Here is a 26992-nt window from a genome sequence, read left to right on the forward strand (position 1 = left end):
TTTTTGCTACCAGGGGGTGAAGCCTGCCAGCTACAACAAGGTTGTGGATCCTGAAATCAAGGAGATTATTGGCGAGTGCATCTGCCAGAAGAAAGAGGAGCGGTGAGTGAATGTACCTGCGTCTCTGCCCACCGCTTGGCCATAGGGCCACCTTGGTGCTCCGTCACCCCTCCATACCTCGCTTCATCTGCCCACATCCTATCACCACATCGATGACATTCGGGGCTCTCAACAACATTCCAATCTCCCTTCTCGATCTGTAGGCCATCCTCTGTTAACTTGAATAATAATGGGTTTAATACAGAGGAGAAAATAACCCTTAAAACCGCCTCTGTGGCAGGTTTTCATACTGAGAGGTGATTGTGTACAGTTCTCTCTCGTTCCTCGTCCTGGCAGCTAGTAAATGGAGGGTGTTCTTAGATAAGGGCTTATACTGTTCTTATGGCTCTGTCCAGACCGGAACACTGAGAACATTGGTGCTCAGATCAGTCTTTCAGCTCCTGTATGACAAAACTACTGAATTAGGCGGAGGGCATTAGGTCACTGTACTTGGAGTTGATATGACTCATTTGAAGTTTATTTGGGCTAAACCTGTAAAATGACAGGAGGTCAAGTTGGAGCCACGCCATGTTAGCACAGTGATAAAGGGTCGTTTTTATTGTTCCTTCCTCCCAGGTACTCCATAAAGGACCTGCTGAACCACGCCTTCTTTGCGGAGGACACAGGGGTGCGGGTGGAGCTGGCCGAGGAGGATGATGGGAAGAAGGCGGCCATCGCCCTGAAGCTGTGGGTGGAAGACCCAAAGAAGCTGAAGGGAAAATACAAGGAGAGCGGCGCCATTGAGTTTACCTTTGAACTGGAAAAAGAGAGCTCGGAGGGCGTGGCCCAAGAGATGGTAAGATGGATGGTGGGTGGATGGATGGATAGTTTGATGGTTGAATACATGGGTGGAGTGTAGCATTAGACTGGTTGAACAGACATTGCCATCCAAGGTGGGGTTTGAATTTGTCCTGAATAATGTAAATACTTGAGTAAATGCTGGTTCTTGCGGCTCTGTTATGGTGTGGGTTGCATTTTCCAGGCATTGTTTAGGTCTACTAAACCCCTTAGAGGGCAAGGTAAACGGCAGTAAATACACAGCCATTCTGAGTGATCATCTTCAACCTACAGTGCCTAGTGAAAGTCTACACCGCTTGGACAGTCTTCACATTTTGCTGCTTTACTACCTAAAAGGGGATTAAAATTTGATCGTTTTCTTACTGATCTACACATTTTCAAAGTGAAAGAAAGTTCTAGAAAATGTAAAAACAAAGATGTCTTGATTGTGCGTGTTTTCACATCCCAGAGTTAATACGTGGGTGGAAGCACGTTGGGCAGCCATTACGGCTGTAAATCTTATTGAATAGTATTCCACCAACTTTGCACAACTCTTTGGGCTACATGTACATTGTTTTGGTCAAAATTGCTCACGCTCAGTAACTTTGGTTGGAAATCATTGGACAGCATGTTCATACTTGATCTCAGATTTAAATTTTTTGAAAAGTCTGTTTATTCAGTTTACACACAAGACAACACAATATAAATAATATATGCTCAACTAGAAAAAAACTTATTTCAACTATAAAGATACTGTACTTTAGATAATTTAAACACACTGGGCAGAAAAGTACAAAGGTTAAAGGGCAATCTGTAGTTAATACAGGAACAGAGCGGTCACCTTGCCATTGTTCCTGTAAACAGACTAGGGGTGAAGAAATGCAACCACTCACAGACAGTCATGGCCACAGACTGACCATCCATTGGACCAAAATGAAAGTTTACAATGCTATTTGTTTTTAAACTATTTTTACACTTACATTTTTTACAAACAGGGCAAAACAAGCTAAAATTTTAGGCTTTGACAGGTCAAGAAGAATAAGGCATCCACAAGTCACACTCAATAAGAGTCAGTAGGCACATCGCCAACCTCAAGGTCTTCCCAAAAAAACACGTAGAAATGCTCCTCCAACCAGTAAATCACAGGGGTGTCAAATACAAATTTATTTTTGTTTTAATGAGAATGCCATCAGAGGGTGGTGGACTGTATAAAGTAAGACCGGAATGGAGCCCAAGCATCATAAAACAATTTGGAGTTCCCATGTGTATTGAATGACATTTTTTTTTTTTACATTTCATAGATTACAGCACACTTCCCACTAGGGCTAGGTGGTATACCGTATTTTACTATATATTGGTATTTATGCACGAACCGGTTTAGGTTTTTACTTTACCTTCTATGACGATATTTTGTGTCGTTTGGATTGTTAAATGTTAAATATTAGTTTGTTTCTTACATCTGCAAACAGCTAGTTTGTGTTTTCTTAGCAAGTTAAGCTAAATCTCTAGTTAGCTAACAAAAGTACTGAGTCAGAGCAAACATAGCTAGCTAATACAGCCTGATACCAGTACTGGTGGAGGCTTAAATCAGCATGTTGTTTGTGCAACAGTATTACATTTACATTTTAGTCATTTAGCAGACGCTCTTATCCAGAGCGACTTACAGTAGAGTGTATACATTTTTATTACATATTACATTTTACATACTGAGACAAGGATATCCCTACCGGCCAAACCCTCCCTAGCCCGGACAACGCTATGCCAATTGTGCGTCGCCCCACAGACCTCCCGGTTGCGGCCGGCTGCGACAGAGCCTGGGCGCGAACCCAGCCCAGCCTGGGCGCGAACCCAGAGACTCTGGTGGCGCAGCTAGCACTGCGATGCAGTGCCCTAGACCACTGCGCCACCCGGGAGGCGCCACCCGGGAGGCAGTATCTTCTAAATCAAAGAGGAGTAGGCGAAGCATGAATATGTTGGCTGTATGAATAAAGATTTAATGTAGCCAAAGATTATAGGGTCCCCTAGGAAACATAGAACATCACTTTGGTTACCCTGTCACAATAACTCGTCCATGGCATTTTCATTCGTTGTCATGTCAAAAACAATGTATTCAAAGTGCCCACTATTATTTATATTCATTCTATTTCCATGATTCCAAAAGTTCACCCAAGTGTTTTGATCTAAATCGCAATTGCAGCATTTGGTTAAAAATAAGGCCTAGTATTTTAGCCCATGCAGTGGCAATGATCTCAAATGATCTCAAATGCAGAAATTGATGGAAATGCAGGAAATGATTTTAGATTGAAGTTGAATTGAACAGTATAAACCAATCAGAATGGAGTAAGACTAATTGAACTCATTTAGAATGTGTTGCCACCCTCGGGTCACACACTACTCATAAAGCAAATGTAGAACTTTTATTGATCAAAAACACAAAATACTGTGATACTGTCAGAAATGTGAAAAATACCATATGATAAGATAATTTGGCCATATCGCCCACCCAATATTTATAAGATGGGGGAACTACACCTGTGTAATGATCATGCTGGTTAATCAGCTTCTTGATATGCCACACCTGGCAGGTGGATGGATTATATTTGCAAAGGAGAAATGCTCACTAACAAGGATGTAAACAAATTCATGCACAATAAGAGAGAAATTAGCTTTTTCTGCGTTTTATATTTTTCTTCAATATATACAGTTGAAGTCAGAAGTTTACATACACCTTAGCCAAATACATTTAAATATTAGATGTCCTAACCGACTTGCCAAAACTATAGTTTCTTAACAAGAAATTTGTGGAGTGGTTGAAAAACAAGTTTAATGACTCCAACCCAAGTGTATTTAATCTTCTGACTTCAACTGTATGCCTTGGCCATCTGTCACCAGAACTAACCCAATTGAACACTTATGGGAGATTCTGGAGCATTGCCTGAGACAGTGTTTTCCATCAACAGTTTGCCAAATGATGGAATTTTCTTGTGGAAGAATGGTGTCACCTTCCAATAGAGTTCCAGAAACTTGAAGAATCTATGCCAAGGTGCATTAAAGCTGTTCTGACGGCTTGTGGTGGGCGCAACACCCTATTAAGACACTTTTATATTATTATTATTACTCATTATGCTCCCAAACATTTAGTTGGTATAGCAACCAACGTTTCGGCACGTAGTGCCTTTTTCAGGGTTGTCATTGTTCATCAAATATAAACATGTTGGGGGTAGATGGCAAGAGGTCTGTGTGTGGTGTCCAGGCAGACCGTGTACCAACAGTGCTCCAATCTCATCATCGGGGAATGCGCCCTCTTGCAGATTGGCAGGGATACGCTCTGCACTTCCAGGAATCCAGTGATTGCGTTTTTATTTTTTCTTCCTGTTTGCTTCTTTTTGTCCAACAAACGCCCACCATCAGATAAGACTTCTGTAAGTATTTCTGTGTACTTAATCTACAATAAAGTTTTCCCGGAGCTTTGTGCAGTTTTATCTAACACTTTCTGATGGACCCAGCTACTATTTCCCCCTCCAGATTGTTCTCAGACCTCAAATCCAACTTGTTTCAGATTTTGGTCCAAGTTGTTTAACTGTAAACAGATATGGGCTTTATGCCCGTTTGAAGAGCACTGGGCTGAGACCGTGCCTCTGAAGTGAAAATCGAGATCTGCTCACTGGCGAAGAGGGTTATTAAGAGTACAAAAGTAGGGTTGGCGGTGGCACCGCTTGAGATCCCTATGTTGTTTATTGTAGACAAGGAATTAGCTTTGTCTTTGTTTTTCCCTGTCTTAGCTTAGTATGTTTGCCCTCTTCTGTTGTGTCTTAAGTGTTCAAAACAGCCCTTAGCAGACGTCTTGATATCTGATCATGTCTAGGTGACCTGCATTTTATGGCTGTCTGTGTTTGTGTTAGTGAGCTCGTGTATTCGGGTATGGTGTTTAAACTGTAAATAGATTATTGAATGTTTATTTTACCCTGTAGGCTATTTGTGGGAGTGGGACAGGCTTGGGTTTGTGTTTGCTTTACCGTTGCTTTGTGTGGTGTCAGTGTGTTAAGCTTTCCTTTTGTCAATGGGGTCAGGCTGTCAAAAGTGTGTGACTTTATTGGTTTATTCGGATCCCCATTAGCTTTTGCCGAAGCAGCAGCTATTCTTCCTGGGGTCCACACAAAACAGCATTCCATGACATGTTTAATCTCTATATTTGTAAGCTAATTTTGCTGTTTGCTTGATTAATTGTAGATGGAAGGGGGTTTCATGCCATCATGGCTCTGTATAATACTGTGCGTTGCTGTGCATTTGTTTTGGACTTGGGGACTGTGTAGAGACCCCTGGTGGCATGTATTGTGGGGTATTCAGAAAGTATTCATACTCCTTGACTTATTCCACTTTTTGTTGTTTCAGCCTGACACTTCTCAATGATCCACACACATAATCTCCTGTTCTTCCTTGCGGATTTTCTCAAGCTCAATTAAGTTAGATGGGCAGCTGTGGTGAAAAGCAATCTTCACATCTTTCCACAGAAATCATCCCCATAGCATGATGCTGCCACCACCATGCTTCACGGTAGAGATGGTGTTAGACGGTGATGAGCAGTGCCAGGTTTTCTCCAGAAATAGCGCTTTGCATCAGACCACAGAATATTTTGCCTTATGCTCTTGTCTATCAAATTGTATTTGTCACATATGCCGAATACAGGTGTAGACCTTACCGTGAAATGCTTACCTAACAAACAGTGCAGTTAAAGAAATAGAGTTAAGAAAATATTTGCAAAATAAACTAGTGTAAAATAAAAAGGGACACAAATAAGATGACATAACAATAACGAGGCTATATACAGGGGGTATCGGTACCAAGTCAATGTGCGGGGGTACAGGTTAGTCAAGGTAATTTGTAGATGTAGGTAGGGGTAAAGTGACTATGCATAGATAATAAACAGCAAGTAGCAGCAGTGTAAAAGCAAAGGGGGGGTGGTCAATGTAAATAGTCTGGGTGGCCATTTGATTAACTGTTCAGCCATCTTATGGCTTGGGGGTAGAAGCTGTTAAGGAGCCTTTTGCAGGTAGCAGAGAGAACAGTCTATGACTTGTGTGACTGTAATCTTTGACAACTTTTTGGGCCTTCCTCTGACACCGTCTAGTGTCAGAGGAAGGCCTGGCCCCAGTGATGTATTGGGCCGTACTCACTACTGTCTGTAGCGCCTTATGGTCAGATGCCGAGAAATTGCCATATCAGGCGGTGATGCAACCGTTCAGGATCAGGACGTCAGCAAACTTAATAATGGTGTTGGAGTCGTGCTTGGCCACGCAGTCGTGGGTGAACAGGGAGTACAGGACTGAGCACACACCTCTGAGGGGTCCCGGTGTTGAGGATCAGCGTGGCAGATGTGTTGTTGCCTACCCTTACCACCTGGGGGCGGCCCTTCAGGAAGTCCAGGATCCAGTTGCAGAGTGAGGTGTTTAGTCCCATGGTCCTTAGCTTAGTGATGAGCTTTGTGGGCACTATGGTGTTGAATGCTGAGCTGTAGTCAATTAACAGCATTCTCACATAGGTGTTCCTTTTGTTCAGGTGGGAAAGGGCAGTGTGGAGTGCGATTGAGATTGCATCATTTGTGGATCTGTTGGGGCGGTATGCGAAATGGAGTGGGTCTAGGGTTTCCGGGATGATGATGCCTTTCAAAGCACTTCATGGCTACTGACGTGGTTGTCATTTAGGCAGGTTAACTTCGCATTCTTGGGCACAGGGACTATGATCTGCTTGAAACATGTAGGTATTACAGACTCGGTCAGGGAGAGGTTGAAAAATATTAGTGAAGACACGGGTTGGTCCGCGTATATTCTGAGTGCAAGCCCTGGTAATCCGTCTGGCCCCGCGGCCTTGTGAATGTTGACCTGTTTAAAGGTCTTGCTCACATCGACTACGGAAAGCGTGATCACAAAGTCGTCCGGAACAGCTGGTGATCTCATGCATGCTTTAGTGTTGCTTGCCTCGAAGCGAGCATAAAAGGCATTTAGCTTTTTTTCATCTGGTAGGCTTCTGTCACTGGGCAGCTCGTGGCTGTGCTTCCCTTTGTAGTCCGTAATAATTTGCAAGCCCTGCCACATCCGACGAGCATCAGAGCCAGTGTAGTAGGATTGATGCTTTGCCTGTTTGATGGTTCGTCTGGGGGCATAGCAGGGTTTCTTATAAGCATCCGGATTAGTGTCCCGCTCCTTGAAAGCGGCAGCTCTAGCCTTTAGCTCGGTGCGGATGTTGCCTGTATTCCATGGCTTCTGGTTGGGATATGTACGCACGGTCACTGTGGGGACGACGTCGTCGATGCACTCATTGATGAAGCCGGTGACTGAAGTGGTATACTCCTCAATGCCATTGGATGAATCACGGAACGTATTCCAGTCTGTGCTAGCAAAACAGCCCTGTAGCATAGCATCCGCATCATCTGACCACTTCCATATTGAGCGAGTCACTGGTACTTCCTGCTTTAGTTTTTAGTTGTAAGCAGGAATCAGGAGGATAGAATTATGGTCAGATTTCCCAAATGGAGGGTGAGGGAGAGCCTTGTATGTGTCTCTGTGTGTGGAGTAAAAGTGGTCTAGAGTTTGTTTTTTGTTTTTCTCTCTCTGGTGGCACATTTGACATGCTGGTAGAAATGAGGTAAAACAGATTTGTTTGCCTGCATTAAAGTCCCCGGCCACTAGGAACACCGCTTCTGGATGAGCATGTTCTTGTTTGCTTATGCCCTTATACAGCTCGTTGAGTGCAGTCTTAGTGCCAGCATTGGTTTGTGGTGGTAAATGGACGGCTACGAATAATATAGATGAGAACTCTCTTGGTAGATAGTGCGGTCTACAGCTTATCATGAGGTACTCTATACCTCAGGCGAGCAATACCTTGAGACTTCTTTAATATTAGACATCGCGCACCAACTGTTATTAACAAATAGACACACACTCTTCTGGGGAGGCTTTCCACTAGATGTTGGAACATTGCTGCGGGGACTTGCTTCAATTCAGCCACGAGCATTAGTCGGCGCAGTCGGCGTTCCAATTCATCCCAAAGGTGTTCGATGGGGTTTTAGGTCAGGGCTCTGTGCAGGCCAGTCAAGTTCTCCCACACCGATCTTGACAAACCATTTCTGTATGGACCTCGCTTTGTGCACAGGGGCATTGTCATGTTGAAACAGGAGAGGGCCTTTCTCAATCCTCTTTGATAACATCACACACACTGTCAGGCATTTCACACACAGTATCTAGATACTGACTGTTACTTCTTGGTGGCCTATAGCAATACACTAAAATAATAGACTTTACATGAGGCGGGTGAACCTGCAACCACAACACTTCAATAACACTTGACATGAGATCTTCGTAAGTATTCAGACACTTTACTCAGTACTTTGTCGAAGCACCTTTGGCAGTGATTACAGCACTGAGTCTTCTTGGGTATGACGCTACAAGCTTGGCACACCTGTATTTGGGGAGTTTCTTTCATTCTTCTCTGCAGATCCTCTCCAGATTGGATGAGGAGCATTGCGGCACAGCTATTTTCAGGTCTTTCCAGAGATGTTTGATCCGGTTCAAGTCTGAGCTCTGGCTGGGCCACTCAAGGACATTCGGAGACTTGTCCTGAAAGCAACTCCTGCGTTGTCTTGGCTGTGTACTTAGGGTACTTAGGGTACTGTTGAACGGTGAACCTTCGCCCCAGTCTGAGGTCCTGAGTGCAGAGTTTCTTCCAGACGTGACGCTTGGCACGAAGGTCAAAGAGTTCAATCTTGGTTTCATCAAACCAGAGAATCTTGTTTTTCATGGTCTAAGAGTCTTTAGGTGCGTTTTCACAAACTCCAAGCGGGCTGTCATGTGCCTTTTCCAGAGGACTGGTTACCATCTGGCCACTCTACCAGAAAGGCCTGATTGGTGGTGTCGCAGAGATGGTTGTCCATCTGGAAGGTTCTCCCATCTCCACAGATGAGCTCTGTCAGAGTGACCATCAGGTTCTTGGTCACCTCCCTGACCAAAACCTTTCTCCCCCGATTGCTCAATTTGGCTGGGCAGCCAGCTCTAGGAAGAGTCTTGGTGGTTCCAAACTTCTTCAATTTAAAAAAGATGGGGACCTTCAATGCGGCAGAAATGTTTTGGTACCCTTCCCCAGATCTGTGCCTCGACTCAATCCTGTCTTGGAGCTCTGCGGACAATTCCTTTGACATCATGGCTTGATTTTTGCTCTGACATGCTCTGTCAACTGTGGAACCTTTATATACACAGGTGTGTTCCTTTCCAAATCATGTCCAATCAATTGAATTTACCACAGGGGACTCCAATCAAGTTGTGGAAACATCTCAAGGATGATCAATAGACACAGAATGCACCTCAGCTCAATTTGGAATGTCATGGGTCTGAATACTTATGTAAATAAAGTATTTAAGTTCACTATTTTTGCAAAAAAAACAACCTGTTTTCACTTTTTCATTATGGGGTATTTTGTGTAGATGAGGAACATTTTGTATTTAATATACATTTTAGAATAAGGCTGTAATGTAACAAAATGTGGGAAAAGTGAAGGGCCTGAATACTGTGGCTCACATTCTACTCACTCACTCACTCACTCACTCACTCACACCGACCTCCCCGTAGGCATTTCTGTCTCTTCTGTAGTTGTTATATCCTTGTATTGCTACTGCTGTATCACCAAAGGAATTATCTAAGTTTCTCTGAAATGGCTAATATATGAATTAGAGGTCGACGGATTAATCGGTCTATGAAATACAAATGGTATAGAGAGAAATAGTTCTATAATTCCTATAATAACTACAACCTAAAACTTCTTACCTGGGAATATTGAAGACTCATGTTAAAAGGAACCACCATCTTTCATATGTTCTCATGTTCTGAGCAAGGAACTTATTTGTGTCCTGCTGGAGGTCATTTTGCAGGGCGCTGGCAGTGCACCTCCTTGCACAAAGGCGGAGGTAGCGGTCCTGCTGCTGGGTTGTTGCCCTCCTACGGCCTCCTCCACGTCTCCTGATGTACTGGCCTGTCTCCTGGTAGCGCCTCCATGCTCTGGACACTACGCTGACAGACACAGCAAACCTTTTTGCCACAGCTCGCATTGATGTGCCATCATGGATGAACTGCACTACCTGAGCCACTTGTGTGGGTTGTAGACTCCGTCTCATGCTACCACTAGAGTGAGAGCACCGCCAGCATTCAAAAGTGACCAAAACATCAGCCAGGAAGCATAGGAACTGAGAAGTGGTCTGTGGTCACCACCTGCAGAACCATTCCATTTTTTGGGGGTGTCTTACTAATTGCCTATAATTTCCACCTTTTGTCTATTCCATTTGCACAACAGCATGTGAAATTTATTGTCAATCAGTGTTGCTTCCTAAGTGGACAGTTTGATTTCACAGAAATGTGATTGAATTGGAGTTACATTGTGTTGTTTAAGTGTTCCCTTTATTTTTTTGAGCAGTGTATATTCTATATATTTTTTTATATATATTTTTATATATATATGTATTTCTTTTTTTATATATATTTTAATTGGTATCTGCCTTTTTTGGTCCTCCAATAATCAGTATCGTCGTTGAAAAATCGTAATCGGTCGACCACTAATATGAATCCTATCTGATGTTAGCAAGTTATTGATTTCACGAACCGTACTTTTAAGGCTACTTGTATACATTTTTTGCCCTTTCCCGTGTAGCTTATCAGAGATGGACTTAATATGGAGAAAAAGTATATATACATTATTCAGCACTCCATTAATCAGTTGTTAGTGTGTGTGCCCTGTGACTCTATGAAACCTCAGGCTTGGCTCTCTCAGTCCTTCCAGAGTAATCCTTTTTGTTGTGAATGGGTCAGGCTGCAGTGCTTAGTGTTACTGAGAATCAGGGCCATCGATTATTTTTGGCAGACAGCAAGCTGACCTGCTTTCTTCCCTCTATGGTGACATCTCTCCATCTGTCTGTGCTGGGTCAAGATGAGCTGGGGAAAATTCAAGGTCTTGCTGTAATGATCGAGAGAGGAGGTAATGTGGCCCACAGCTCCCCATCTCCGATCACCCCTCGCCACTTTCGATGACTCATTTCTTCATAGACGGGCACCATGGGAGATGCCGTTTATCTTTATCGACGGGGCTGTTGTGTCCATTCATGCACTATGCTACTTAGCGAGCGGAAACGCTGCTTCTTTGCTTTATTATTCAGGGATGTTTTTATTTAAGTTTGGGTTGATTTTTAAATGACTGCATTTTACATTGTGAACGACGGTCTTAGAAGCAAAGATCATGTTAAAGATATGGGACTCGTACTCCATGAAATAGATACATTTGTTGTTGTGCTAAACCAGAAACCATTGAAACATTCCTTGGCAGGTTCAGGCCATAATGCCTATTAATGACTCCAAACCCCCCCCCAAAAATCTAAACCTCATTATTTCAGATGTATCTCTTCCCATGGTCTAAATGCACCTGTCCTGTATCCTGTCACCAGTGCTGTTGTCCCAGACAGCGGCGGACTATTCTCTCTGAACCCAGCTGCTGCCCTTAAGAAATGATTCTCTCTCCCTCCCTCTTCCTGGCTCTCACCTGTTCTCTCTCTTCCTCTAACACATTGACTCTAAAAAATACTCCTCTTCCCATACTCCTCCTCTCCCCGACAGGTGGAATCAGGGTTCTTCCATGAGAGTGATGCTAAGATCGTGGGGAAGTCGATCCGGGACCGCGTAGCACTGATTAAATGGAGGCGGGAGAGGACCGTGTCGGCCCGACCCCCAGTGAACCAGGGAGAGGCAGGACTCAGGGCCCAGGCCACCCAAGCCCAGGGCACCTCTGCTGGGGCTACACGGGCAGGACAGCCCTCTTTGATTGAGGCCAACGAGCCAGAGGCAGACCAGCACGCCAGGCTATGTAACCTTCCGGCCAGCGCAACCTCTGTCACATGTGAGACACCACTGACACGCACATCATGTGGAAAGACACGCAACGTGCAAAACCCCACAAGACCCCACAACACATCTCCTTCCTGTCACACATTCACATATACATTTGGTATTTGTCATGCGGGTTGAATTGATCTTTGACAGTAGTGTTTATATTATGGGGGTTTGTACTTGTTTATTTGTGTCTCCTCTGTAACCGCTCTTTGTCACTTTTGTTCTCGTTGCCTGTGTGGTTAAAGACTAACCTCCATCTCTGTTTGTCTATGTAGCAGACAGTACCTTTGACAGCGGCCTGGGCTCCACTGTGTTTTCTGACTCCCACAGCAGCCAGCCCAACGTCCTCCACCAGTCCCAAGTGGAGCCCGTCACCATGGCAACGCCGCAGGTCTGTACCACGCACATACAGATGTACGCTTCACGTACACTCAAGACATGTGAACTGCGCAGAGGGTCATTAACATGCATGCACTGCACACGCATATCGGACACGTGCACACACATCCTCATTTACATAGAGATACGCATTACATGTACATGTATGTTACATATGCTCACAAACGTGGTTATTTGCTTTTATCCATAAATGCGTTTCAATTTACACGTCTGCTAACATTGGCACATGTATGTTTATGCGCAACGTATACTGATTTAATGCACACACACACACACACCTGTATCTCATTTACTCTGAATTCTCCAATTCATCTCTATCCTACTTCATTATCATGTTTTTGTTGTGCATATGTGTTTTGGTTGTGTGCCTTTTGAGTAAGGTGTGTTTTGCCTGTGGGTCCCTGTATGGACTCAGCGTCAGTGTTTGGCTTCAGCACGTCCCCGGTCCTGTGAAAGGGGCGAGGGGTGGAAAGCAGCCCTGGGGCCGGAGTTCCGAGTGGGTGCAGGGACACGGAGAGGGAGTGCCTCGGTCATTGACACTCTGAGGGGCAACAACGACATCCCTCTTCACATGCTCCTGCAACCTATTACCTCTGGGTCCTGCAGCCAACAGAGAGCTTCCAGTCCCGCCCCCACATCACCAGACGACCAGTCAGAGAGCAGCCCCTCTGAGTCCCGCTCTGAGGACGGCTTCCCTTCCCCGAGTGCATTTCCTACCCCCATCCTCCTGGCCCCCCCATCCCCCACGTACTCTGAGGCCCGGCGTCATAGTGACTCTTCTATAGAATCTCCGACGTCGGAAGGCACCAATGGAAGCAGGTTGAAGTCAGTGGAGGCAGCAGTGGGGCGGAGGCACTCGGACCTTAGCACGCTGCAGAGCCTAAACTCTGCCCTTCAACACCACCATCATCATCACCAAGGCGCGCCCAGAAACCACCTGTGCCAGGCCTGCCTCTCTCTGCTGCTGCTGAAGTCACGAGAGGGGGGGCACAAGAAGCACACTGCTTTTCCCTTTCCACCACACCCCTGTGCGTGCCCCCACCGGCACCACCACTTCTCCAGTGGGATGACAACAACTGCAGGGTCAGGAGGGATGAAAGGTCCAAGTCATACAGGAAGTGACTTCTCTGACCTCTCCTTACTACAAAAGAACCTGATGAACATCATCAGCCGTAAAACCACCCCATCCAACCAGGGCCAAGCCTCCCTCCTCCACCTGCCTGCAGCCCAGCAGCCTGTACGGAGCTATGGGGATGGTAGTCTGAAGTTAACCCAGAGAGGCAGCTTCAGTGGTGACCACACAGCACCCCCCTTAGCCAGGCCCACACAGGACCACAAGGCCAGCTACTGTGCTGGGGAGCACCGAGCCACCGGGCCTCCGGGAGTGGTAGGTCCCACAGGGTGACTAGGGCTGCATCTCAATGGTCTGAAGTGTCTTTCTATCCATGTCTCCTTTCCTTCATCTGCACTGAACTGACAACAAAGGATAGGTGAACTTACTGTTGATACCAACAATGATTGTGCTTTCACCTGTCCAGTTCCTTGATGTCAGTGCAGATTTGGTAAAGCAGATGAGAGGGGTCTGCTTTAGACTACTGAGAGGCTCCCAGACCCCTACCCTCAGCTCAAACTCTCACCTGTAGAGCTGACTCCTCCCAGCTTATAGAAGGCGCTACTTTGCATAAGACGGAGCTGATGATTGCTCTAGACCTCACTCCCTCCTTGGGCCAGTAGAGGGCGCTCTGTTTTAATGCAGCCATGGGACTGGGCCCTGCTCTCTCTCTTCCGCTCAGCTTCAAACTACTGTAGAAGTCCATGGTCCCTCCACTGATTCTGTTTGTGCGATTTGGGACAAGCTGGTTCTCTGGAGGGCCATAGCTGCTGCTGTCTACACTAACTCTCTAACCCTTTGCCAACTTCAGCTAGCCTGTTTTAATATCAGCGTCTTCTGTTTCCACTTCACTCACCAAATGCCAATACGCAAAACCCGCCTTTTTACACCCACTCATATCTCCCTGCCCATGGAACGTCCTCAGTGAATGGACAGTTGGCTGCCGCAAACGAAGGGAATGAAAGATGGCTGTGTGTCCCCTCTTCCCCATCCTCTGCCTCCTTATTTTAGTGCACACCTGCTGCCTCTTCTGTTAACCCTGGTCATTGTTTGGGTGTCTTTACAACTTTATTTTAATCCTTCATCCACGCTTTATCATTGACATCCTTTGTTTTTGTCAACTGAACATTTTGGCTCGTGTTTTTCTCTTGTTCAGGATGTCTAGCTATTATTGTTCTCGTTTGTAGATTTAGATATTTGTGTTCTTCCAGAATATTTTTACATCACTGTCAAATACAGAAACTTTTAACGGGGGCCTAAAAGCGCCGCCCAGAGAAGTGACCATCTCTGTCTGTCCTCTAACATGTCCCCATCTCTCCTCTCAGCCCAGTGCTGTGCATGCATTGCTCCAGAACCAGTCATCTCTCCAGGGCCAGCCTGCCTCTGCCCCATCCCTGTACACGCCCCTGCAGTACCTCCAGCCTGGCCACAGCTATCCCGCCAGTCCCCTGGCAGCCCAACAGACGCCTACCGCAGCCGGCTACTCAGCTGCAGCTCTACAACACAGCCCAGCCTCGGCAACTTACTCAGCGTCAAACATTCCTCTGCAACATAACCATACTGGACATAGCTACCCAGCTCCAGCTCTGCAAAAGATGGCAACAGCAGCAAGTCATTCAACTGCAAATGTACCACTTCAACAGCCTGCAGCAAGCTTTTCAGCAGCTACCCTGCCCCTGCAACAGCCGCACACTGCAGCAACTATGCCAATCCAGCAGACACCAACTCCACAGAGCTACGTTGCCCCAACTCCGCAACAAATGACTCAAACTGCTGCAAGCTGCCCAGGTCCATTTCTGCAACAGACTCCAACAGCAGCAAGCTTCTCAGCAGCAGTAGCCATGCCTGTCCAACATACTGTATTGGCAGCTAGCATAGGAAGTGCAACAATACCCTCACAACCAGCTGCACAGAGTTACCCAGCTCCAGTGGAGCGTCTGCGACATCTCGCTCCCCCACAGAGCTATGCATCTGTAGCCCCAACTGTGGTCCACACCGTACATATACCCAGTCTCCCTACTCAGGCTCCCAATGTCGCAACACAGCCTCCAGCTGCTGCTGCGCTTCCCCCAGTCCAGCCTTGCCCAGTGCCACACAGCCTCCCAGCCACAGCCATGCCTCCCATTCTGCAGCCAGGCCAGTCTAGCCCCATGCATCACAGCCAACAGACTGTGCCGGTCCCCATTCAACAGCAACATAGCCAGCCAATGCCCCAGCCCTCAGCACAACACAGCCAACAGCCTGTGCAGGCCCCCATTCAGCAGCACAACCAGCAAACTGTGCAGGTCCCCCTACCCAAACACAGCCAGACAATGGCCCAGCCCACTGTTCAACAGGCTCCAGTCGTCCAGAGCTATCAGTCACCTGCCCATGCTGTGCAGCACGGTTCAACCCTCCAGAGTTACCCCAACGCTGCACCCCTAATGGGGCAACCGAACGCTGCTTCACAGAGCTACCCACCCACAGCCCCACACATAAAACAGGCTGCACCAGTACAAGGCTACACGCCAACGAAACCCAGTGCGATGGGTCAGGCCTATCCATCTGCTCTGACTCCACAGCAGGCTGCAGCCCCTCAGACCTACCCAGTGGCCCCCATAGTGCAACAACAGACTGGGACTGCCACTCCACAGCACAGCCAGGCCCAGCCAGCTCCACTACCACTAGGCCAACAGGTGAGTTTAGATATAGGAGTCAGCCTGAGGTTGACGCTGTGCACTTCTAACCCTTTAACATCAAGGATCTGTTGATGCTCAGTTGCAGATCTTTGTAGATCAAATAATCTATGAAGTACCTTGCTCAGGCTGACCTGAAAAGTAGTGCCGTTCCCGTCGAACGTGGTGGAGAGTAACCGCGCAGTAGTATAGTGTTCCCCTTTTTGAGTCGAGTTACAGTTCTCTGAGTTTCAGTTCTCTGACCCTGTGTCTTCATTCTTCATAGAACCAACCCTGTCTCTACAGCGCCATTTTCCTGAACCGGGTAGATCTCCCTTCCTCTCAATACACGCTGTCTAAATGGGTTAAATAGCACTGTCGGAGGGAGAGAAAACGAATAGGCGTTCTCTGTCAGATAAACATTTGTTTCTGACAAAGCTGTTGGTTTGTTTCGGTGCTCCTGGGATGAGGACCAGCTGCTTAAGTGTATTGTATGTTAGGTGAATCACCAAACTACTAGTGGCCTAATAAAGAGGAGTTTCTTCTGAGAGTGGGCAAATGGAGAGAGATTGGAAACTATAATGAAAACAATAATGGTTGTTTTATCCGCTGCATCCCTTAGCCCCTCAGTCCCTCAGGCCTGTTTTGTCTGTGGAGTGTGCAGCAGTAACAGTAGCAGATGCTGGCTGACTCCTGGCACAGAGACAGGGACAGGATGGGGAAATGTGAGCCTGATTTCTGATTTGGGTCAATAGCAGGAAAAGCAGATGTCCAATTGAGAGATGTAACCGTAGACCTAGCCTCATCCCGCTTAATTTCTCCCCTCTCTCTCCCTCTCTTTCTCTCTCTCGCTCTATTTGTCTATCTGACACTCCCTCGCTTGTGCTGTCTGTAGAATTTTCCTGCTGCTCAAAGCCTTTCCCAGCTCCACCAATCATCATCTAGTCTGCCTTCCCAGGCATCGCTGCCTCAGCAGCTATTGGCTCAGGCCTCTGTCCCTCAGCAGCTGCAGCCACTGCAGATCTCCACCTCTCTGCCACCAACACACCTTTCCCAGGTAACCCCTCCCCTCTCACTTTTACTGCTACCTGTGATGGATTATTCTTTATTCCCTGTCTCTTTCTTTTTGGTACCACATGTAGCCAACTCTATGTAGGTAGATGTGCTTATTGCATTTGACCGCTTAAAAGTATCAAGGACTTTGGTTCTTAGTTGAGCAGCTATTGGGATATATCTTGCTTTGTCTCTAATGGCATCAAATACACCATATTACACAGCTTTTTTTATCAAAAGTTGTGCACTGTATTGGAAATATGCAATTTTTTGCAATTTGCCTTTTGCTTGCCTGATCGGTCTGCAGTATGGAGGTTCCATACTCCAAACCCTGGTCTCTGAGTGCTTTCTTATTCTACCCTTTTCTTATCTTCCTCCCAGTTTTCCTCACCGTATCCCAACATTCAAGTGGTGACCTCTCTGACTGGATTTGACAGCTACCCTCACCCCTGCCCTGTTCCCCAGTCCTACCCCTCCTCTCTGCCCCCTCTCTACCTCTCCCCAGGCCAGCCTGCCACTCTGCCCCCTCTCTACCTCTCCCCAGGCCAGCCTGCCACTCTGCCCCCCTCTGTCTCGTCCCTCGCCCCCTTGCATATAGAGAATGCTCTGGCGCCCCCCACCTCTGTGCCCCCGATATCCTCACACACACCCCTGCTGGCCATGACAGCACCCACACTGCCAAAGCATCAGCAGATGTACCCCGCTGCTCTGCAACAGAGTGTTATGACACACACACACCCTCACACACAGCTCCCCACTCTCACACACCCGGTTCACTCACACCTTGCCTCACTGCCTGGACAACAGAACACACAACCGCAGAATACACTCCACATGCACCCAAACCCTGCTGCTGTACGCCTACCTTTTCAACACGTCACACACCCTACATACTCACACCCCGCTGCTGCACCTGAACTTGCTCTGCCCAGCTTTCTGCCCTTAAGACAGGTAAATATAAGAGGAGGACTGGAATGGAACAAAGGTTTTTGTGTACATGTCTATAAAAACAGAAAAATAATAGCTATGATTATATGTAACTGAGTTTATGTATACAATACACTTACACACACCAATGCCTAGGTTTACCTCCACTGTACTCACATCCTACCATACCCTTGTCTGCACAATATGCCTTAAATCTATTCTACCACGCCCAGAAATCTGCTCCTTTTACTCTCTGTTCCGAACGCACTAGACGACCAGTTCTTATAGCCTTTAGCCGTACCCTTATCTTACTCCTCCTCTGTTCCTCTAGTGATGTAGAGGTTAACCCAGGCCCTGCAGCCCCCAGCACCACTCCCATTCCCCAGGCGCGCTCATTTGTTGACTTCTGTAACCTGTAAAAGCCTTGGTTTCATGCATGTTAACATTAGAAGCCTCCTCCCTAAGTTTGTTTTATTCACTGCTTTAGCACACTTCGCCAACCCGGATGTTCTAGCCGTGTCTGAATCCTGGCTTAGGAAGGCCACCAAAAATCCAGAAATATCCATCCGTAACTATAACATTTTCCAACAAGATAGAACTGCCAAAGGGGGCAGAGTTGCAGTCTTCTGCAGAGATAGTTTGCAGAGTTCTGTCATACTATCCAGGTCTGTGCCCAAACAATTCGAGCTTCTACTTTTAAAAATCCACCTTTCCAGAAATAAGTCTCTCACCGTTGCCGCTTGACCCCCTTCAGCCCCCAGCTATGCCCTGGACACCATATCTGAATTGATTGCCCCCCCGACCGTCCTACAATCTAAGCTAGATGCTCTCAATCTCACACAAATTATCAAGGAAACTACCAGGTACAACCCTAAATCTGTAACCATGGGCACCCTCTTATATCATCCTGACCAACTTGCTCTCTAAATACACCTCTACTGATTTCAACAAGGATCTCAGCGTTCACTGCCTCATTGCCTGCGTGTGTAATGGGTCCGCGGTCAAACGATCACCCCTCATCACTGTCAAACGCTCCCTAAAACACTTCAGCGAGCAGGCCTTTCTAATCGACCTTGGCCCGGGTATCCTGGGAGGATATTGACCTCATCCCATCAGTAGAGGAAGCCTGGTTGCTTTGTAAGTGCTTTCCTCACCATCTTAAATAAGCATGCCCCGTTCAAAAAATGTAGAACTAAGAATAGATATAGCCCTTGGTTCACCCCAGACTTGACTGTCCTTGACCTGCACAAAAACATCCTGTGGCGTTATGCATTAGCATCGAATAGCCCCCACGATATGCAACTTTCAGGGAAGTCAGGAACAAATATACTCAGTCAGTTAGGAAAGTTAAGGCTAGCTTTTTCAAACAGAAATTTGCATCCAGTAGCACTAATTCCCAAAAATTTTGGGACACTAAAGTCTATGGAGAATAAGAGCACCTCCTAGCTGCCCTCTGCACTGAGGACAGGAAACACTTTCACCACCGATAAATCAACGATAATCGATCATTTCAATAAGCATTTTTCTACCCCTACCCCGGCCAACATCTCAGCGCCTCCTGCAGCAACTTTACCAAGCCCCCCCCCCCCTGCTTCTCCTTCGGAGATACTCTAGACCCAAACTGTTACAGACCTTTATGCATCCTGCCCTGCCTTTCTAAAATCTTCGAAAGCCAAGTTAACAAACAGATCAACGACCATTTCGAATCCCACCGTACCTTCTCCACTATGCAATCTTGTTTCCGAGCTGGTCATGGGTGCACATCAGCCATGCTCAAGGTCCTAAACGATATCATAACCGCCATCGATAAAAGACAGTACTGTGCAGCCGTCTTCATCGACCTGGCCAAGTCTTTCGACTCTGTCAATCACTGCATTCTTAACGGCAGACTCAATAGCCTAGGCTTCTCAAATGACTTTCTCGCCTGGTTCACCAACTACTTCTCTGATAGAGTTCAGTTTGTCAAATCGGAGGGCCTGTTGTCCGGACCTCTGGCAGTCTTTATGGGTGTGCCACAGGGTTCAACTCTCGGGCCGACTCTTTTCTCTGTATATATCAATGATGACGCTCTTGCTGAGGGTGAGTCTCTGATCCACCTCTACGCAGACGACACCATTCTGTATACATCTGGCACTTCTTTGGACACTGTGCTAACAAACCTCCAAACGAGCTTCAATGCCATACAACACTCCTTCCGTGGCCTCCAACTGCTTTTAAATGCTAGTAAAACGAAATGCATGCTCTTCAACCGATTGCTGCCCGCAATGTCATTTACAAAATAGTCTCCAACACTCTACTCAGACTACATCCAGTTTGCTATTACAGTGCCATCCATTTTGTCACCAAAGCCCCATATACTACCCACCACTGCGACCTGTATGCTCTCGTTGGCTGGCCCTCACTACATACTCGTCGCCAAACCCACTGGCTCCAGGTCATCTATAAGTCTATGCAAGGTAAAGCCCCGCCTTATCTTAGCTCACTTGTCACCATAGCAACACCCACCCGTAGCACGCGCTCCAGCAGGTATATTTCACTGGTCATCCCCAAAGCCAACACTTCCTTTGGCCGCCTTTCCTTCCAGTTCTCTGCTTCCAATGACTGGAACGAGTTGCAAAAATCACTGAACCTGGAGTCTTATATCTCCCTCTCCTAACTTTAAGCATCAGCTGTCAGAGCAGCTTACCGATCACTGGACCTGTACACAGCCAATCTGTAAATAGCACACCCAACTACCTCCTCCTCATATTGTTACTTTTCCTCTTGCTCTTTTTCACCCCAGTATCTCTACTTGCACATCATCATCTGCACATCTATCACTCCAGTGTTAATGCTAAATTGTAATTATTTTTGCCTCTATGGCCTATTTATTGCCTTACCTCCCTACTCTTCTACATTTACTTCCATTTGTAAGTACAACAGCCCCACAACATCACAGATCCACCACCATACTTCAGTGGATCACCATGTCTCTTTTTATGCCAATCCCACCTTTGGTGTTTGTTGCCAAAAAGCTCTATTTTAGTCTCATCAGACCATAGAACCTGATTCCAATCTAAGTTCCAATTACATAGATTTTTCTATTGTGTTATTGACTGTACGTTGGTTTATGTGTAACTCTGTGTTGTTGTTTTTGTCGCACTGCTTTGCTTTATCTTGGCCAGGTCACAGTTGTAAATGAGAACGTGTTCTCAACTGGCCTACCTGGTTAAATAAAGAATAAAAATACAAATAAATAAATGTGAAGTCCTCCACCAATATATGTCCCTCCCTACATCAGCAGGTCCAGCAGCAGGCCAAGGCCCAGCTTCCAGATGCCGTCCCCTTTGCACAGCCTTCCCAGCCTGCAGTTTTCTCCCCTCCAATACAGACTGTGCCGGACCCTGGCACAGGTACTGCCGCAACCCAGCTTGACCTCAACCAGAACCCCAGCCAAACCCAGTCCCAGCATCAGGCCCAAGGCCAGAGCCAACCACAGGCTCCAGCTCCACTACCCCCTGACTCCCAGACAGCAGCCCCTTGGCCTGCCAGCACCAGCCTGACTCAGCAGAACCAGGCCAGTGCCAGCAGCTGCTCAGGGACCACACTCACCTTGGGACAGGCTCAAACAGAGTCCAATCTGGAGGTATGGAGGACTGACCAATACGTCCCCTCCCTAAGCCCTTGAATCTCAGTCCCTCAATTCTCCCCTTTCTCAGCCCCTCCCTGACCCTCCCTCTACTTTTTCCTAAAACAGCATCACCAATATCTCTGCACCCCAAGTCTCCTCCCCAACTTTCCCTGCACACTCATCTCCGTTTATGACTTCGCTAATAATGACACAATCCATGTTTACGCCCCAACCCTTCTTTCAAAGCATGAACATACTCACTTTGTTGTCTGCAGGATCCTGGTGCAGAGAAGCAGGCTTCAGGGGCCAGCTACTCCTACGACAGGTATGAGCTGACTCAACTCTTCAACTCTTCTGATGGATATCTGGTGCAGAGATTTGGTGGTGTTAGGAGAGACCATGGAGAGTTCAGTGATGCCTATCATTCTCGTCTCTCAGGATGAGGGTAATGTAACAACCTCAGACATAAAGGCATAGTTGGGCAACACGGAACCTTGGTAAAAACCCCGGCCAAACCGTAGGCACGAATGGTGAACTGACAGTGCATACAGCTCACTCACTCGCTTTGCAGACATAAGGGCAACCAGTACAGCGGTCTTAAAGGAGAGATATTTAATCTCCTCGTTTTCCAGCAGCTCAAAAGGCTGCTGTAAAATAGCCTCAAGCACAATAGACAAATCCCATGACGGGACTAAAGGCTTTGGAACTGGATATAAGCGACATAATGGGGTGTATTGTTGAAGCCTATATGACCGGCCGAGATAGCGGCAAGATAGGCCTTAAGTAAAGAAGTAGTTTTGGGGGTTATCTGTACTTTACTCTTTATATTTTTGACTACTTTTACTTCACTACATTCCTAAAGAATTGTATTTTATTCCATACATTTTCCTTGACACCCAAAAGTACTTTTTGAATGCTTAGCTGGACAGGAAATTGGTCCAATTCATGCACTTATCAAGGGAACACGTGGTCATCCCTACTGCCTCTGGTCTAGCGGACTCACTAAACACAAATGCATTGTTTGTAAATGATGTCTGAGTGTGCCCCTGGCTACCAATGCATTTTCAAAAGAAGAAAATGGTGCTGTCTGCTTTGCTTATAATAAGGAATTTTTTAACTTTTGATATTTAAGTATATTTAGAACCAAATACTTCTAAACTTTTACTCAAGTAGTATTTTACTGGGTGACTTTCACTTTTACTTGTGTAACTTTCTATTAAGTTATGACAATTGGGTACTTTTTCCACCACTGGCTTCATAATGTAAAGTAATGTGACAGGTGAAATTAAGCACGCAATCTGCTTTATCGCCTAACGTATTGCATAGGTTGACTGCAGCTATTTACTTAAAGTAGCTACAAATATATATTGTTTTTTTTTTTTAATTCGAAGAAATAGTTAACGGTATTGAAAAACCAAACCGGGAATTTGGAAATAGCTACGGGATATATGATATACCCAATCCATTTTTCCTCCATCCCAACTGAGGGGCCTTTGTCAATGGCAAACTGTAAATATTGGCCGGGGAGGGGCATGACTTCACTCGTTGGCTCTTGTTACATTAGGTTAGAAGGCTCTTTTTCAAAGCGATTTCAGTTGTCAATGTGCTGCGTTGTGAAAATAAAAAGATATCATTCTTAATTCATGGCATGTTTTTTTATTTTTTTATCTGAATGTTAAATAGACATATAGAGAAATTAATTCATGGAAGAAAGGGGAATAGCGTATACTACTCTGGAGTCATAAAAACAATTAAATCAATACATTTTATTTGGCGGGGCACAGATCGGCTCTCAGAACAATTCAATGTGGGTGGGTCGGGTTGCGGAGAAGAATCTACCCTGTTGTCCAGTATCGGGTGGGGCTCGGAATTGATGCGGCAGGCACTGGGCGGGTGCGGCTAAAAAAAAAAAAACTGGTGCATGTTCATATTGGTAGCTAGCTACGCTTGATATTCGCTCGTATCTCATATCTTAGCACCATGTTTATCTAGCCAGCTAGCTAGCATAGTAGCTAATATAGCTAGCTAGTTAACACCACAGATAAAAGGATTAGTTATTGTAATCTTTGCCAACAGGTCACATCTGTTTAGCTAGCTTGCTTATTGCATGCATGTCTGGGCACGTTGACACAAGCCTTATTATTAGTGAATTAGCAAAACAAATATTTTCAACAGGAGTTAAATTTTGTTTGTTGTGTCAATTAATCCATTTCTCAATACCGCAACTTCCTGTTGGTGAATTTGCTGGCTTGCTGCTGCCGATTTTCCCAGCTAGACATTCCTCAACATTGTGCAGTGCTCGTGGCTCAGGCGGTGAGTGGCGGCTGGCACAGCAGCTATGTAGCTGGACTATCGGCAAAACCCATAGAGAAGGGCCGATAGACTAGAAAAAGGCAATATTGGCCCGATTTATATCGGCTAGGCCAATTTTAGAGGTCATTCTCTAGTTTAGGATATACTGTAGGCCTACCAATTTGTCTACTTAACCTACCAAATCTGGATATTGTTTCTTCAACCTAATATAACTGTTAGAAAGATATGTGTTGTAACAAGACCCTTGTATCGTGTTAGGATAAACAATTTCCCGTGAGTGCGTGCGGGCCTACATTCATCTTGACCTTGATGAACCACCTTGTTAAACTTTTATTTTGATATGCACATACGGTCGTCAATATCGGCCAACCCTGATAATTGAGCATCCGAGAAGTGAATACACTGTTCAAGCACCATGTTCAGGCGTTCAGCACTATCTCAAGCCATTGTATTTATAATGAGTTGGACTGTATAGTATGTCTCGTTCACTTTTTTTCCCCATCTTTCATGAACCAGTGTGAACTCCGACGCCACCTCAGGGAAGGAGATGAGCGACGGTAACGAGGGGACGCACGGATCAGGGAAGGGCGAGGGGAAGGTCCGGAAACACCACCGCCGCTCCACGCGCACCCGCTCACGCCAGGACAAGGTCAACAAGCCCAAACTCAGCATGCTCAATGTGAGTACCGCGCCATCCAGTTACAGTAGTCTTAGTAGATCAATCGGCACACGTCCATGTCTCTGACACCTGTTTCTACCCTGGACAGGTGTGTTATACAGGGGATAAGATGGTGGAGTGTCAGCTGGAGACACACAACCACAAGATGGTTACCTTCAAGTTCGACCTGGACGGAGACGCACCTGAGGAGATAGCCACTTACATGGTACGGTTAGAGTACAGTCGTGGCCAAAAGTTTTGAGAATGACAAATATTAATTTTGACAAAGTTTGCTGCTTCAGTGTCTTTAGATATTTGTCAGATGTTACTATGGAATAGTGAAGTATAATTACAAGCATTTCATAAGTGTCAGGCTTTTATTGACAATTACTTGAAGTTGATACAGAGTCAATATTTGCAGTTGTGTAACGGCAGTCCTCCTCCTCTTCATCTGACGAGGAGGAGTATGGAGGGAACCAAGGCGCAGCGTAGTGAAAAGACATATTTTATTAACGAAACACGAACTTGATTAAACTAACAAAAAACAACAAACGGTGTAAACAGACCTAGACGACGTACTTACATAAAACAAGAAAAACACACGAATAGGAACATAGGCTACACAAACCGAACAAACCGTAAACAGTCCCGCGTGGTGTACAGACACAGACACGGAAGACACTCACCCCCCACGAACACTGTGACAACGCCTACCTAAATATGACTCTTAATTAGAGGAACGCCAAACACCTGCCTCTAATTAAGAGCCATACCAGGCAACCCAAAACCAACACAGAAACAGAAAACATAGAATGCCCACCCAACCTCACGTCCTGACCAACTAACACACATAACAAACTAACAGAAATAGGTCAGGAACGTGACAAGTTGACCCTTCTTTTTCAAGACCTTTGCAATCCGCCCTGGCATGCTGTCAATTAACTTCTGAGCCACATCCTGACTGATGGCAGCCCATTCTTGCATAATCAATGCTTGGAGTTTGTCAGAATTTGTGAGTTTTCCTTTGTCCACCCGCCTCTTGAGGATTGACCACAAGTTCTCAATGGGATTAAGGTCTGGGGAGTTTCCTGGCCATGGACCCAAAATATCAATGTTTTGTTCCCCGAGCCATTTAGTTATCACTTTTGCCTTATGGCAAGGTGCTCCATCATGCTGGAAAAGGCATTGTTCGTCACCAAACTGTTCCTGGATGGTTGGGAGAAGTTTGTCTCTTTATTCATTGGCTGAAAAGCAACCCCACACATGAATGGTCTCAGGATGCTTTACTGTTGGCATGACACAGGACCGATGGTAGCACTCACCTTGTCTTCTCCGGACAAGCTTTTTTCCAGATGCCCCAAACAATCGGACAGGGGATTCATCAGAGAAAAGGACTTCACCCCAGTCCTCAGCAGTCCAATCCCTGTATCTTTTTCAGAATATCAGTCTGTCCCAGATGTTTTTCCTTGAGAGAAGTGGCTTCTTTGCTGCCCTTCTTGACACCAGGCCATCCTCCAAAAGTCTTCGCCTCACTGTGCGTGTAGATGCACACACACCTGCCTGCTGCCATTCCTGAGCAAGCTCTATACTGGTGGTGCCCCGATCCCGCAGCTGAATCAACTTTAGGAGACGGTCCTGGCGCTTGCTGGACTTTCTTGGGTGCCCTGAAGCCTTCTTCACAACAATTGAACCGCTCTCCTTGAAGTTCTTGATGATCCGATAAATGGTTGATTTAGGTGCAATCTTACTGGAAGCAATGTCCTTGCCTGTGAAGGCCTTTTTGTGCAAAGCAATGATGACACCACGTGTTTCCTTGCAGGTAAACATGGTTGACAGAGGAAGAACAATGATTCCAAGCACCACCCTCCTTTTGAAGCTTCCAGTCTGTTATTCGAATGCAATCAGCATGACAGAGTGATCTCCAGCCTTGTCCTCATCAACACTCACACCTGTGTTAACGAGAGAATCACTGACATGTCAGCTGGTCCTTTTGTGGCAGGGCTGAAATACAGTGGAAATGTTTTTTGGGGATTCAGTTCATTTGCATGGCAAAGAGGGACTTTGCAATTAATTGCAATTCATCTGATCACTCTTCATAACATTCTGGAGTATATGCAAATTGCCATCATACAAACTGAGGCAGCAGACTTAGTAAAAATGTATATTTGTGTCATTCTCAACTTTTGGACACGACTGTAGACCCTACTCTAGCACAGAAGCAAGCTGCAGTTTCCATGCCACTAATGGGAGGGGTGGGGGACATTTTTCTTCCCTTCACACACCTCCAAAGACTTGTGAAAACCTCCACAACCAAGGGATCCCCCCCCCACACACACAAACTTTAGAAATCTTGAATATCTATCACAATCTAAACACCTACACAGATGCCCACTTATTAACAAACACCCCAGAAAACCTCTGTTACCCCTTTCCGCCTGCCTTCTAAATTCGGTGTGTGTGCTCTCTATGCCT

The 26992-nt window shown here is 46.1% G+C and overlaps 1 protein-coding gene across 8 annotated transcripts in view; it reads left to right on the plus strand.

Moving 5' to 3' along the window:
- The window catches only part of LOC129830420 (serine/threonine-protein kinase WNK2-like), a 93236-nt gene that overhangs the window by 51757 nt on the left and 14487 nt on the right, over positions 1-26992 (plus strand). For 4 of the 8 annotated variants that reach the window (XM_055892985.1, XM_055892989.1, XM_055892990.1 and 1 more), the window contains exons 6-17: positions 14-102; positions 676-895; positions 11523-11802; positions 12071-12186; positions 12610-13581; positions 14631-15980; positions 16855-17016; positions 17394-17963; positions 21220-21564; positions 21825-21874; positions 24379-24541; positions 24630-24746. In XM_055892985.1, coding sequence (XP_055748960.1) covers positions 14-102; positions 676-895; positions 11523-11802; positions 12071-12186; positions 12610-13581; positions 14631-15980; positions 16855-17016; positions 17394-17963; positions 21220-21564; positions 21825-21874; positions 24379-24541; positions 24630-24746 — 4434 coding nt within the window. The remainder of the gene's footprint in view (positions 1-13; positions 103-675; positions 896-11522; positions 11803-12070; positions 12187-12609; positions 13582-14630; positions 15981-16854; positions 17017-17393; positions 17964-21219; positions 21565-21824; positions 21875-24378; positions 24542-24629; positions 24747-26992) is intronic. The other 4 variants (XM_055892986.1, XM_055892987.1, XM_055892992.1 and 1 more) reach the window with 4 other exon arrangements.

The sequence above is a fragment of the Salvelinus fontinalis genome, chromosome 31, assembly GCF_029448725.1.
Source record: "Salvelinus fontinalis isolate EN_2023a chromosome 31, ASM2944872v1, whole genome shotgun sequence".
Lineage (NCBI taxonomy): Eukaryota > Metazoa > Chordata > Actinopteri > Salmoniformes > Salmonidae > Salvelinus > Salvelinus fontinalis.